This window comes from Ochlerotatus camptorhynchus, unplaced genomic scaffold (genome assembly GCF_037179485.1).
Source record: "Ochlerotatus camptorhynchus isolate MF236.1 unplaced genomic scaffold, CSIRO-AGI_Acam_v1.1 ptg000213l, whole genome shotgun sequence".
Lineage (NCBI taxonomy): Eukaryota > Metazoa > Arthropoda > Insecta > Diptera > Culicidae > Ochlerotatus > Ochlerotatus camptorhynchus.
The window spans coordinates 7,626,044-7,640,802 of record NW_027040703.1 but is presented as its reverse complement, the minus strand read 5'-3'; the positions used below and the strand labels follow the sequence as shown (position 1 = coordinate 7,640,802).

General features: G+C 39.2%; 1 protein-coding gene across 1 annotated transcript; it reads left to right on the top strand.

The window, feature by feature from the left end:
* Positions 1-5,059: 5,059 nt before the first annotated feature.
* Positions 5,060-5,630, top strand: LOC135703398 (ninjurin-A-like). Its single transcript, XM_065224595.1, has 2 exons — positions 5,060-5,132; positions 5,222-5,630. Exons 1-2 carry the CDS (start codon positions 5,076-5,078, stop codon positions 5,597-5,599), a joined length of 435 nt encoding a protein of 144 aa, XP_065080667.1. The 5' UTR covers positions 5,060-5,075; the 3' UTR covers positions 5,600-5,630.
* Positions 5,631-14,759: the final 9,129 nt, after the last annotated feature.

The following is a 14,759-nucleotide window of genomic DNA, read 5'->3' as shown; positions in this document are numbered from 1 at the left end:
TGGAATGTGCTTCCCTTGTTTGACAACTCGAAAGAGTTGGCGTTAACCTCGACTCTGATGAGAGCGAGGCTACTGCTCCCGTGACCCGTAGGAAACGGAAGCAGACCGCCGGCCTCGAGGACACTCGAGGTAAGAAAAGCCGGAAAAAAAGGAGAAAATACAGCACCTTCTCCCCCTATTGACTCGGTATCGGAGCGCGAAAGTGATGCTGTTGCCGGTAAAAAGTAGTTACCATGTCTGATGTCCCACAATAGAATTGTAAAGAGCCATCGAACGTAATACTGCAATGGAATGTCCATGGGTTGCGATCAAAGTTATCTAAGATCCTGCTATTGACAAAGAAACTGAACCCTTGTGTCATCGCTCTCCAAGAAACGATGGCCAAGGTAGCAGATCTACCTCCAAACTATCTCGGTGGTAGATATAAGTGGTATATTAAGCCTCATATTAATGCCTACATCCACGGCACTGAATTGGCTATTAGAGTAGATATACCACATAAGGTAGAGCAGTTGGATACTGAACTGGAGGCCACCGCGGTCACCATTCAGTTTCCGTATAAGCTGACTGTTGTTAGCTTATACATGGCTCCGAGGAATAGGGTTGGCAAGGAAGTGAACGTCATCGGCAAACTGCAAGATCTCATCTCGCAACTGCCTGTCCCTTATGTGATAGTGGGCGATCTGAATGCGCATCACCCCTCCTGGGGATCACATAAGACGGACGTTCGTGGTGAGAGGTTGTATCAGCTACTGGACACGTTGGGTTGTTCAGTGCTGAACGATGGCAGACCGACTCGGTTCGATCCCACCACCGGGGTAGAGTCCGTGATTGATCTGGCCATAGCCTCTTGGGATGTAGCCAACCAGTTTATCTGGTGGGTTGACGATGACTTACACGGAAGTGATCATTTTCCTATCTCATTGTCACAGGCTGTAGACCTCCCGTCTACTGTGACAAGGCTGAGATGGAACCTTGAGAAGGCAGATTGGGACAGCTTTGGCAAAGAAGTCTGTCGCCAACTGCCTGATGATGACAGGATATTGAGACCAGGTGACTGGACCCAAATCTTGAGTAAGGCCGCTCATCGTCACATCCCAAAGGCTGGAGGAGGTATGAAAACTGTCCCTTGGTGGGGGACAGAAGTTCATACAGCGATTAAGGCTAGACGTAAATGTCTAAGGGCGCTGCGGTGGTTGCAGCTTGATGATCCTTCTAGGGCCGATAGATTGAGGGAGTTTCAGCTTGCTCGATCTAAATCTAGAAGCGTAATCAAAGCTGCAAAGCGGGATACATGGTCTGCTTTCACCGCAGATATATCGGAAACCACTAGCTCTGGTGAGCTATGGCGAAAGGTAAAATCTGTCGGTGGTAAGAACAGACATGTTGAGAGGGTTATTAAGTTGGATGGCAATTACACAAAAGACCCAGGACTTATCAGTGAGGCCTTTGCTGATCAATTTGCCAAGGTGTCGGCAAACAGCAATCACAGTGATGAGTTCCTGCGTGTAAAGTCATTGGCTGAGGGGGAGTACCGCTACTCCCGTGACAGGCAGTGTAGTCTAGTTAAAGACTACAACAGGGTATTCGTGCTTGAAGAGCTCAACTGGGCCCTGCGCCGCGGCCTTGGTAAGGCTGCGGGCCCTGACGACATCGGGTATCCCCTGCTTAGGAGATTACCCCTTGCCGGCCGATTGGCTCTTCTTGCTACTATGAACGAAGTCTGGCTTTTTGGCCAGATACCGGACGAGTGGAAAGAAGGGTTGCTTATTCCTATTCCCAAACCTGGGAAGGATAAAACCCTAACAGAGGGTTATCGACCGATAACCCTGCTGAGCTGCATGGGAAAAACACTCGAGCGGATGGTTAACCGTCGTCTGTCAACCGAGCTGGAGAGGCAAGGACGGATCCACCCACGGCAACACGCATTTCATGCGGCTATGGGTCGGAGACGTTCTTCTCTGAGCTCGATCATTTATTGGAAAAGGCCTCGTTGGAAGATTTGAATGTAGATGTAGTCTCCCTCGATTTGTCCAAGGCATATGACATGACATGGAAGCTTCCTATCTTGACTTCCCTCAAGAGCTGGGACTTCCAAGGATGTATGTTTAACTACGTAGAAAACTTTCTACAGAACCGTAGGTTCTGAGTATTGAACGCTGGCGCAACCTCTACCTCGAGGTTGCTGGAGAATGGCATCCCGCAAGGGTCTGTCCTTTCGGTTACACTGTTTCTCATTGCGATGAACTCAGTGTTTGAACGCATTCCCAAGGAAGTATACATCATTGTATACGCCGATGATATTACCCTTATCGTGTTAGGTAAATACCGTAGGGTGGTTAGGCACAAGATGCAGGATGCAGTTCAGTCTGTCGTTGACTGGGCAGATGGTGTTGGGTTTGTGATTTCCCCCGAGAAGTCCAAATTGCTGCACATCTGCTTTGGTCATCATCACAGACCGAACCTGCCTTATGTTAGTATCGGTGAGCATGCGGTCATGGCCGTACGCGAGATGAAACTCCTCGGTGTGACTATTGATAACAAACTCCGATTTGTTAAGCACGCCAAGTTGGTGAAGGATAACGTCAACAACAAGTTGAATATCCTTCGGACCTTAAATGGTCGCTTCTCTGAAGCCTCTCGTAGTACATTGACCAAGGTTGCTAGGGCTCTGGTTGTCCCTAGCATCCGTTACGGAGCGGAACTGTGGAGCAGGGGTGGTGTCTCCCTGCTCAAGATTCTGGAACCTCAGTACAATGAGGCGTACAGAATTTGTAGCGGAGCGCTGAGGTCTTCACCAATAGCTTCTCTGTTGGTGGAGAATGGAAAGGTTTCTTTGGTGAATGTTGTCACCGAAGACCTGGCCACCAAGGCGCTAAGGCTGCTAGAAAGGGATCTCATTCTCAATGACAGGCCCACGGTTGCAAGGGCGAGAGAATGGTGGAGCGACTTGACGGGAGTAGATCTTCCCACGTTAGCCCAGCGAGCTAGGCTGTGGCAACGGGCATGGGATGCTACTGCCCCGAAAGTTGATTGGAGGGTTAAAGCTATGTGCGGGGCGGGGGCTAGCTCTAGTGTGGCGAAAGCTGCATTTAGGGAGGTCGCTGCCTCATAGGAGGGAAGGCTCAAGCTATTTACGGACGGTTCATTAATCGAAGAGGAGGTTGGTTATGGGGTGTCTGGGGAGGACATAAGCCGCTGCGGCCGGTTACCCGGTCTCTGTGGTATCTTCTCAGCTGAGGCCTATGCTCTCCTGCAAGCTTGTAGGCTAGCAAATGGGTCTCAGGCTGTTGTATTCTCTGACTCTGCGAGTTGTCTCTCTGCCCTTGAGCATGGACAGGTTGGACACCCGTGGCTGTTAGAGGTGCAACGGTACGCTAACATAACCTTTGTATGGGTACCTGGACACGCAGGTATACCAGGGAATGAGGCTGCTGATAAACTAGCTAACCAGGGTCGTCTTGCTCGACTAGAGGCCACTCCGGTGCCCTATAGTGACGCTACCCGCTGGGTGAAGCAGACCTCGCGATATGCATGGAATGTGTCTTGGCATAACAACCGTGATGCATTCCTGCGTCGTATCAAGAACACTACACAAGAGTGGAAGGATGCACCTAATTCTCGAGATCAGAAAGTTCTGACACGGCTGAGGATTGGTCATACACGGCTCACTCATGGACCTCGTTTTAGCGGCAGTGTGGCCTACTGCCAGGGATGCGGTGCGGTATTAGATGTAAATCATATATTGGTGGAGTGCCCGGCAAGAGCACAATTAAGGGAAGATATGGGTGTCGTTGGTTCAATCCGTGAGGTATTGTTCAACGACAGGAGTACAGAGCAAACTGTACTCAACTTCCTGAGGGCGTTAGACTTATACGATATGATATAAGCATGAGTAAGTTGAAGTGGCATTAGAAAGAAAATGACTGGTAGTCATGCCACTTCATTCGACAAGAGGCAGTCTTTAAGGTCCTAAAGACCAAGGTGTGTGAGGGAGGACGACCGACCTAACGGGGGACACAATGATGAAACAGCTGATGTTTAAAACCCGTCTCGAATGAATTAAATTCTCCTCTTGTAGGGGAACAGTTTAAAGAGACGGTAATAGACGTATCCACAGTTAACGCTTCTAACGTACCGCTACTATAGGAGCGTTTACCCTATGAAGTTTTTTTCCCCGATGAAAACATTTTGCGTATACGTATACGTGAAGTAGTGTGCATACGATAAACGCCAGCAAACTCTATGCTCATAAAACTTTAATCAAACTCAAACAAAGCTGTAAGGCATTAAGAATGTTACTTGGGATTCATCGCCCATAAAGAACGATAAAACTATAAACATCCTCAGTATTACTTCCAGTTCCCCTATGCATACATGAATAAGCATTGGAAGAAAAAGACTAACGCTTTTCTTCAGGAGTAATTCATGTGTGTATCCCCACTTCTACCTTCGTTTAATTAATAAAATTTAACAGTGTGTTAGCAGTGCCCCTAGTAGGTATGCAACGTAGTACTTTAGAGCTTACACAGCAAACAGCTGCTTTTCTATCAGGCAGTTTGAAGTCGATCATTTCACCGGTCTTGGGTTCTACATGTTCGCTGGTGTTCAAATCTACTATGACGAAACATATAGCAATGAATGAATATATGTTGGTGACTGTTTGAAAATGAATAATTTGTTTCAAATATCAAAATAAATGTCTATGAGTAATTTCTATAGGTTACAGTCGAATATTCTAATTTAATTAGGACACCCATTAACTGAAACGACTGAGGGTGAGAACAAGACAAGCTTCTTGAAAAGTCTTACTAGAAGAAAGAATCAATCAACAATACTTAAAAGCTCCTCACCCAAAACCACAAAGCTGCCGAAAAACTCGAAGCCTAACACTCTCCGGAAACATTGCGTGCAGCTCAGTAGGAGCCGTGCATCCGATCAGTGCGCTTGCTTTTTGATCTGCTAGCTCGATCGTCTATTTTTAGTCCCCCGCCGTGATCACGTTGCTTAAGATATTTTTGTTTTGGTGACAGAAGTACTGCAGTAGAGGTGCTGTTTTTCCAAGTCATCCCAAAATGGACGTGGAAAATAATTCCGTAGAACCGACAAAGGTTGAACCGAGCTCGGATCAGGTGAGTGGAAAGGGGGTAGCATCTTCGATGGAGCATTGTTTTCTAATTTGTGTATCATTATTTCCGACCTTGGTCAACGAAAACAACAGCCACCAACGGTGTTGGTCAATCCAGTGACGGGGGAAGTGATTCCAAACTTCAACACCTACCAACAGAAGAAAAATCTCGCCCAAGGCATGATGGATCTGGCCCTGGTATCGGCCAACGCTAATCAGCTGCGCTACGTGATCGAATCGTTTACCCGCCATCCGTACTACTACTTCAGTTTGATCTTCATCTCGGTCAGCTTGGTTATTCAGATTGCGGTCGGCGTTGGGCTGATCATGAACAGCCGTTACGATGTGAATGACAAACGGGAGATCTGCAAGGCGAACAAAATCAACGATATGGTCACGATCGGAATCTTTCTGATAACGTTGGTCAACGTGCTGATATCGGCGTTCGGTGTCGCACCGCAAGTGAACTGATCTTTGTAGTTTGAGTTGGATATAACTGAGTGTGTGATTTTTTTTGTGTAATTTAAGGCAGCTTTTTTTTAAATAAATGAATTCAACGATATTTTAAAGAAATGTTTATAGTTATTGCAGCAACTTTCCCGTACATTTCGGCTTGATGCAAACAAGTATAGTATAAATTTCACGTGCTACATGCAGTAACAATTAAGTGTGAAATGAGAGGAAGCTGTAATCGAGGGAGAGAGTGAAATTCAAGATTGGATCGGTGCTTTTTTTTATATTCGGAAGCAAACTGGTTTTTCGATAATAAAATGCTGATTTATACGCACTGACCAAAAGACCTACATTTACGTTTGATTTACATATGAATAATGGGGATGATAAAAATGTGTATTTGCTAGCTCAAATTCATACCTCAGAGGCCATCCAACAGAGCGTCTGTATATGGCTATACCGGTTTCTGCAGCATCTTATGACTGGCTATCAACCATGCATTCTCGGATGACTTCCTGTCGGTAATTTACAATATTTCAAACATTCTAAGCCTACCATTAATGTTGGTACAGTAGCTGGTGAGATCAATAATAATACCCTAGGATCAGCAAATTCAAGCAACAGATTCTATATCGAACTTGAATCGACCGAGAATAACCTTTCGTCTACGGTTACGGCTATCGATGGCTCACAACACAAGAACTATGGAATTAATGGTAAATGTATATGCAGTGGTGGCAATTGATATTTAAAGTTGTTTGAGTATCAAAACACAATTTACTTAGCCTAATCATAGGTCATTACTCAAATTAATATAAACATACATCAGTGCAACTGTTCTGCTCACATTATGAGTGGGTGTTTTCATGAACAACCATAGTTAAATTTACGTAGTATATATTTTAAATAAGTTTTCAAATTCTTTCAATCACACCTCAATTTCATATGAATGTTTGTGATGATTGAGTTGACACAATAAAAATTTACTTATGCTTTCATAGGTTTGTGTGTGATAAATGTGACTTTGTTAAAGAAAGTATGAAAAATACACAGGTTTATACTTTAACGAATTTAATTGAGCTTAATTTTAAAATATAGTTCGCTACATTCTATTACTACATTCTGTTATTTGTCGAAAAATGTTTAAATTATCTCAAAAATCGTGCTTCCAAGTTTCTACTGTCATTTCCTCGGAGTGAACTTTATCCTCATGGGAATGTAGGACATATAGGATCGCTAAAGTGCCCGAGCAGGAGACAATATTTAATGAATACCTAATTATGACCTGATACCAAAATTTGGTGTTGATCAGCATGACATAAGAGGTAAAATACCAAAGAATAATACCAAAAAATTACATGCAAAATACTTTGCAAATAACAAAAATTGATATTTGGATACAAAAAGAATACCTGTGTGGATTGTTTTGGTATTGCATTTAAATAAGTTGATATTGGAATGGTATTGTGAGAACATTTTTTTGGTATTTTACCTCTTATATCAGGCTCATCCACACCAATTTAATGTATCGAGATATTCGTTCGTTCCCAAATTGAACTATGTACAAGCAAAGAAGGAAGGATCAAAATACGAAACAGATAATAATTCAACCAACACGAAAAGACACGTAACAGAAAACTTCATACTTATATTACGAGGAAAAAGAAAAACGGTTCAACGGGCACGCATTTCTACCTTTTTCAAACAGGTACTGTAGAACAGGTGCAATAAAGTGGCGAACACGAATTTGAAATGAGTAAGAAAATGCATTTCATGATTTAAAAAAATAAGACCAGCTAATAGGAAGCTTTTGCCAGTAGAAATTCAATTTTCATATTTTCATATGTAAAGACTTTAATTTAATACTTTTCGTCAGTGGAAAAATAAAAATTAAGAACAAGGTTCCATTAACCCCCATCTGCTTCAGCACGCACTTTGAGTTCACAGGAGTTATGTAATATTAACAGGAGTAATAAGTATTCACAATCGATAAAGAAAACTCTTTGTGAATATGTTCAAAGGAAGATTGATCAGCATCAAAACAACAGCAAAGAGTTATGGAAAAATTTGGAATCTTTATTAAAAACTAGTAATTGCAAACCGCGGTCCATAACTTTTAATGGCACATTAGAACAGTCAGATCAAGTAATTTCATCTAAGTTTAATGATTATTTTGTAGACAGTGTTTCATTGCTTAATCAATCCATTGAATTGGTCAATGAACCTGACGAAATAAAACAGCCAGTTAATAGTAGTTGTAGATTTGAAGGTTTTCACCCAATTACATTAGATGAACTTTGAGTTATTTGTTTTTCATTGGGAAAATCGGCTGGAGTAGATAATGTTAATGCTAGAGTTATTCAAGATTGCTTTCATCTTTCTAGACCTTATTGATAAATCATTGCAAACTGGACTTGTGCCACAAATTTGGAAGGAATCCTTAGTGGTCACTATTCAAAAAGTTGCTGGAACGATTAAAGCCGAAGAGTTTCGTCCCATCAACATGTTGCACATTAGAGAAAATTTTAGAACTTGTTGCTAAAGCCAGCTGTTGGAGTATTTAAATAGTAATAGTTCGTTGATACCAAGGTCATTCTTGTGAAACCGTTTTTTGGATCTTAAACGCGCTTTTGAAACAATTTCTAGGCCCTTGTTGTTAAGATCAATCAAGCGCTTTGGAATTACGAGTATTGCATATAAATGGTTTGAAAGCTGACACAACTCAATAAACTGTTTTTAATGATTCTGTTTCCAGTCTCGTGGGGAATAACCTTGGAGTGCCCCAGGGAAGTGTATTAGGGCCCCTGTTATTTATTATGTATATTAATGACTTGCAACGTGTTTTACGATTTTGCGACATTAATCTTTTGCAGATGATACTGTGTTATTCATTGCAGCTAAGGATGGTAGATAGTTGAAGTATAAGCAGTTGAAATTGAAAACAAGTAAAACTAAATTTATGGTAATTTCGCGGAATCGATTACATGAGAACGTCTCTGTTGTAATTGATGATGAGACTATTGATCGCGTTCGGGAGATTAAATATCTTGTCGTGATTATTGATGACACACTTAAGTTCAACTCTCACATTGACAATGTCATCAAGAAAATTGCCAAGAAGTATGGAATTCTATGTCGACTGAAAAACGATTTAACTATTGCCAGTAAAATACAGCTATACAAATCAATCATCTCTCCTCATCTAGACTTTTGCCCTTCCATTTTATTTCTGGACAATGCAACACCAATATCGAGATTACAGCGCTTGCAGAATAAAAGAATGCGTTTGATTTTGCGATGTAAGTAATAGATTCACTTCCTCAACTTTGATGCGAGATGCCTTACAATGGTTGTCGGTGGAGCAAAGAATTGTTTATTTTACTATGGTGTTAATTTTTAAAGTAGTTAACAGTTTGCTGCCTCGATATTTGTGTGATCGAATTGAAAGAGGAAGTGACTTTCATAGATATAATACTAGAAACGCGGTTGAAATAAGAACACCACATTTCTTGACTTGTGCTTCACAAAATTCATTTTATTATACAGGAATAAATGTTTTCAATTCGATGCTTAGTCATATCAAACGTTCAGCAACACTTACAGAATTTAAAAGACACTGCATTTCACACGTTAAAACTGTCTGTCAGTTATCTGCTGATTTTATATGAATTGACAAATTATGTATCTTGATGGATTATTTTATATGGATAGCTGTCATAACGACTTTTTAATAATTAATGTAGCTCTTCAAAAACTATTTCTGTTCGTCACGATGGTGATGATGGATTTTTAATATTTGATTGATGAAGATTTAAAAAAAAAAGTAGTCTGCAAAGGTTTGAGCCTCGCGCGCGTATTACGGATATAGAGGACTGAATTTTAAATTTGATAAAAAAAAAATACAATTTTGAAGCTAATTTGGAAGATACCTTGAGTTAGTAGTAAGTTTTCTGGGAAATGCGGGGGTTCGTGAGCATTCCTGACATTGCTGAAAATTATGATAGCATCAGATTGCAGGGTAACTACCCAAGTAACAATTCAGTAACCATTTAGCATCCACTATGATTTATGATGGTTTTATAACGGCAATGAACAATCCATTTAGTTTAAATATAGCATTTCAAAGTGTAAAACATTCCTGCTTAGTAATTCAGCTTTTTGCTGTTTTAAAAACCTTTTATAGTCTGCCAAGAAAGTCAGAAATAGTCTTGTTTTGAAAATAAATTTAAACAGTCATCAATCCCTCCTTAAAACTGTTCTGTAATTCAAGCATAAACGTCATTAGCAATTGTTTATTAATGTCTTGATAAAATACTTTATTAACGTGTTCTATCATTATAAAAGCAACCATAAAACCATTAGGTTTTGCATTAGAGCAAAAAGCATTTATTGTTGCTTTTAGGCTTTTTAAAGTGCATAATTAACTCCACAATTACTCTGTTTACAAATTGAGCTTAAAAAATGGTTCCTCATAGTTAATAAATGCCAAATTTATGACAAGGAAATTTATGTAGGATGAAAAATTTAAGTCGATTTCAGCAAAATTTACTTCTTTAGAAGAACCACGACACCATCAACGACTGACCATCTGGCGGAGAAGATCAAACTGAGCGGGGCCCTTGAATTCATAAAACATTGTCGAAAGTTTAAAAAACATACCAGCCTTCTCCAGATCTTGCGAAAAGATGACAACCGACAGCAAACCACTGAAACTGTTAGTTAGCGGAGAGTAGCTGGTTTCCGATCCATAGCAGCGATTTTATTCGGCAAAAGAATCAACTCTTCGAAAATTCCATTCAAGCGTACATCCCTGCATCGTCCATAAATGCTGCCATAAATCTGAACGGGTTAGGATCAAGCAAAATGGCTTTAGATAAATACAATTCAGCCTGCAAGTTTTCTTCATAAAATCCATTTTAAAACCTTATTAATTTAGTTAGGTAGGTTCCGATTCAACACATTGTAGTTTCAATTTTATACCTATGATCTTGACTTTTTTACCTAGGGGATGAGTACTTAAGGGGGTTAGATTTTGATAAATTTTTTAGTCGGAATGACACTGATGAAGACTGCACATTGTAGTCGAAATATGTATCTGTCATGGATACCAAAATTAATTAGGTGGAAATAAATGGAAGATAACCTTTTCTGCTGTTTTACTTATTAATTTGTTAAGGAATTCTTGAAAGTAAAACAACTTTTTCACAAATGACCCATGAAAATCAACTTTTATGCCACCGCCATGTTACAATTAGTTTACTTGTTTTTTTTTTTAATCTTTGATTTTCAATCTAATTAATTAATTAATTTAGCTTTATTTAGGAGGCTTTCAGCCTTAGGCTGGTTCGCCTCCAACATTTTCAATCTATATTTCCTTAGATATAACTATATTTTGGTAAATTTAGCAATGAGCAAACATTTAAATGCAAAAATAATAAAAAAAATCTCGGCCATGCTCGATCTGAAGAATATATATATAAATATTTTTTTTTTTCAATGTTAAATAATTAGTCAAATCGACGTTTTACGAGGGTGGACTTAATTTTTTTGATGTTTTCACGTATATTTCACATAAAATTTAATATGGCACTTAAAACTAAGCCACTTAATGAGAACTATTGTGTAAAATTTGGATATTCAACAAGATTTTTATACCATCAGTTTATATTTTAATTATTTTGATAAGATCGGATTCAAAAATCCATTTCTATCTTGATCAGAGGCGTCCAGTAACCTCACTTTTTACCTGTGCATCAACTTTCAAAAACAGATTTAATGCCATATTCATACTCGAATCGGTTGAAAAATACACTTAATCTTCTAGTTAACTCGATATCTATCCATTGTAAGCAATATTTTCATAATTGTTTATGTTTTGAGAGTTGGTGCACAGGTACATTGAGGTTAAGGCGACGCCACTGATCTTGATTGATGCTTTCCTAGTGGATTCAGCATGCGGCTAGGGGAAATGGCTCGGAAAGGATTTTTATTGTTGCTAAATAGCTTTTATTGTAGCTTCCAAATGGTTCTCAATGCGTTCGTCATACAACCTGTTGCAGTAAATCAATCTTGAAGAGCTTCGAGGATACACCCTTCAGAACCTTCTCAAGGGTGGGATAACTAGACATATTCTAGTCTTAATGAGGTTTTGGTGGATTCATTAATGACAAAATAGCCTTGACCAGGGTTTTATGAATGTAGTTTTATAGTTGCTTTGTAGTGTTTCATAAAACTAAAAATGTTACTTGGGTAGTGTAATAGGATGCTTTGTTGATTGTTCATTAACTTTTGATTGCTTGTAATACTTATAAATATTTTAGGTGGACAAAAAGGCGAACTAAGAAGTGGACGCCTAAGCTTTTCGACAGTTATATCGCTGTGAAGCAACTGTAAGCTCTAGAGGGAATTTATATCTGTAACTGTAACCAGTTCGATTTTGTTTGCAAACCTGGTTAAAATGTCATATTTAATTATCTTAAATATAAGTCGTCCAGCTCAAACCTTTGTAGGGATAAGCGGTGAGACCATCATCATCATCATCATCTCATAATAAACAGTGGTGTAGAGCTGAAAATCAATTTCGATGGTTGCTTCCCTACAGTGTAAAAAACGACCTGCCATATATCGAATGATTCGTCATACGGTGCACTGAACCAAAACATCATCCTTGATCGAATGATTATTGCTTCACCCAAGCTCTATTACTATTATCAGATGATTTTAAGATGATCGTCATTCAGATCATCATTTGTTAAAACCACAAGAACTTGGATGCTTATCATCCTAATCTAGGATGATTTCAGTTCAATGTTTTAGAGGTGGACGTAAATCAAATGAATATAAGTTAATTAAATGCTATTCCTATTTATATTTAGTGCTCGTTATAGCAATATTGTCTGTTGAAGATAGGTAATATTTAAGTATTACAATGCTTTATATTTATATAATTATAAGTAAAGTCGATCTTACAGTCCGTATACCTATGTACCTCGAGCTTAGTACTTGAAGGTCCCAACAGCTCCGAGAGCATCTCCCAACTGAAGTAAGCATTGGATGTGATTCCTGTTCGCGATCGGCTGCGATTCAGTTGCGCCCTCCGCTCTGCTCCTGCAGGTCGTGGTCCCCGTCGTTATCGTTGATCCTGATTATCGAACACCGATCCCGTTTGCAGTGTCTATAGGAAACTGTCCACTTGGAAAAAAATCCGTTCCCGAAAACGGGAACGGACCGTGAACTAAAAATCACGGCCAGCTATCCAGAACAAAATTTTCTCAAATATACACCGTGAACTATGGTTCACGGCTGTGGTTCACGAATATGGGAACTCTTTTTTCCCCGTGCATGATACCTTCCCACGTCATTACATTAGGAAAATGAATGATTTTCGGTATGGGCCTTCGATGATACATTTATCTCTCAGATTTGAGATTATGTTCGTATGGTTTGGTACATTCCGGAAACAATCTTTAATTCATACAAGTTTCATGTCCATTATCATTTACTTTAAAAATGATTTTCACTTTATGCTAGGCATCCTTTTTACTTGTTGCTGGTTTCATTCGAAAACAAGAAATTGGTATTTGTTAACACACGACTAACATTGAGTAGCATTTTCCACTTCGAAAATTTGGTAGATTGTCAGATTGATGCCCAAGAAATTGCAAAGTGAAGAAACAAATAAATTAAGAAAATGCTTCCGTAAACTTTTTCCCAGAAGATTGGTAAAAACATCAAAGAATAATTAAATAAATTTGATTTTTTTGTTTGTATTATTATGTTCATCCTTTCGCCCTTTATAACCCCGTTTTTCAATCTATTAGTCGCGACCAACTAGTGTTTAGCGGCGCCGGTGGTGTAGTGGTAAGCGTGATTACCTCTCACCCCAGCAGGCCTGGGTTCAATTCCAGTCGGCGCCCCCGGGATGTTCTGAGGCATAGCATCTCTGATCACTCCTTCGGAAGGGAAGTAAACCCGTTGGTCCCCTGTTCATTAGTCGATGGGTCAATAGGTGTGGGAGCTGTCTTCCTGGCGTCGGTAGCACTGGTGCTCAGCACGGAAAATAAGATCGACGGAAACAAATCAAAGAAAAAAACAACTAGTGGATCAAGGACTACATCCAAAGATGGGTCGCAGGACTGCAAAGTTTCACAGTTTTTGGATAATTGTACTGTATTTTTCTGCGACAAAATCTGGACACCCTAAACACATTTATCTCCTGAAATATCTCATCAACGAGTGAACGGATGTCTATTCTTTCTGAAAATACAATCTTTGTTTAAAGAAGAGCAAGTCCGAAAAGCAATTGTGTGCGGCCGATATGAAAATCCGGATCTCTCGATCAGAAAACTTTCCAAAAAGCCTGGTTTTCCTGCAAGCACTATTCACAGCGTTTTAAAATCGTTCGATACTCGTTTGAAAACAACTATAGGAAGACGGAACAAAAAGTCGAAGAGCAATTCCCTACGAATTCGCAAATCGTTTTATTTTTATATATTATTTATTATTTATTTTGAATCCAGCCTTATTTTTGAAAAGGGCGTATAGAAAAATATCAAGCTTATTTTCAGAAATTTTTTGCTCGAAAACTGTTTGTCCGATCGGTTTGGTGTCTTGGGCAATATTGCAGGTAATAGATGAAACTATTTGAAAAAATATGCTTTCTTAAAAAATTTACCCAACTCTTTTTTTAAATTTCAAATAAAGTCTTAAAAACAATTTTTCACAAAAACTGATTTTTTGTATTTTTTTTTTATTTGTTGATATGTTTTAGGGCACGAAAAATGCCATCTATTGAACTAAAGGCCAAGATGGAGAAATGATGGACAAAAAAGTTATGATTTTTTTTTAAAAACTCAAGTTTTTGGAAAAGTATCCAAAACTTGGCCAATTATTTTTTCGACTTTATATAATGAAAGTACACCAAATTTACAATAAAAAAGCATTCAAGTATTTTTTTCTAAGTCGCCACGTTATGAGATGTAGTGGTTTGAAAGTAGCAATATTGGTTGATTTTTGGCAATTTTTAAATGTATTTCGTGGTTCTGCAGTTCCGACATTATTTTTTTCGGAAAGATCAGAAAATTTTACAATGAAAATGCTCTTGGTGGCTCATCAAGTCTTCTGAAAAATAAAAAATAAAACAATGTGACCTTTTTTCATGCACCTCATATGTATAACA

What these genes read in the sequence shown, in the direction of transcription:
- LOC135703398 (XM_065224595.1), top strand. Translation starts at nt 5,076, where the DNA reads ATGGACGTGGAAAATAATTCCGTAGAACCGACAAAGGTTGAACCGAGC. An exon ending in TTGAACCGAGCTCGGATCAG is followed by an intron (nt 5,133 to 5,221) that starts GTGAGTGGAAAG and finishes CGAAAACAACAG; the next exon opens with CCACCAACGGTGTTGGTCAA.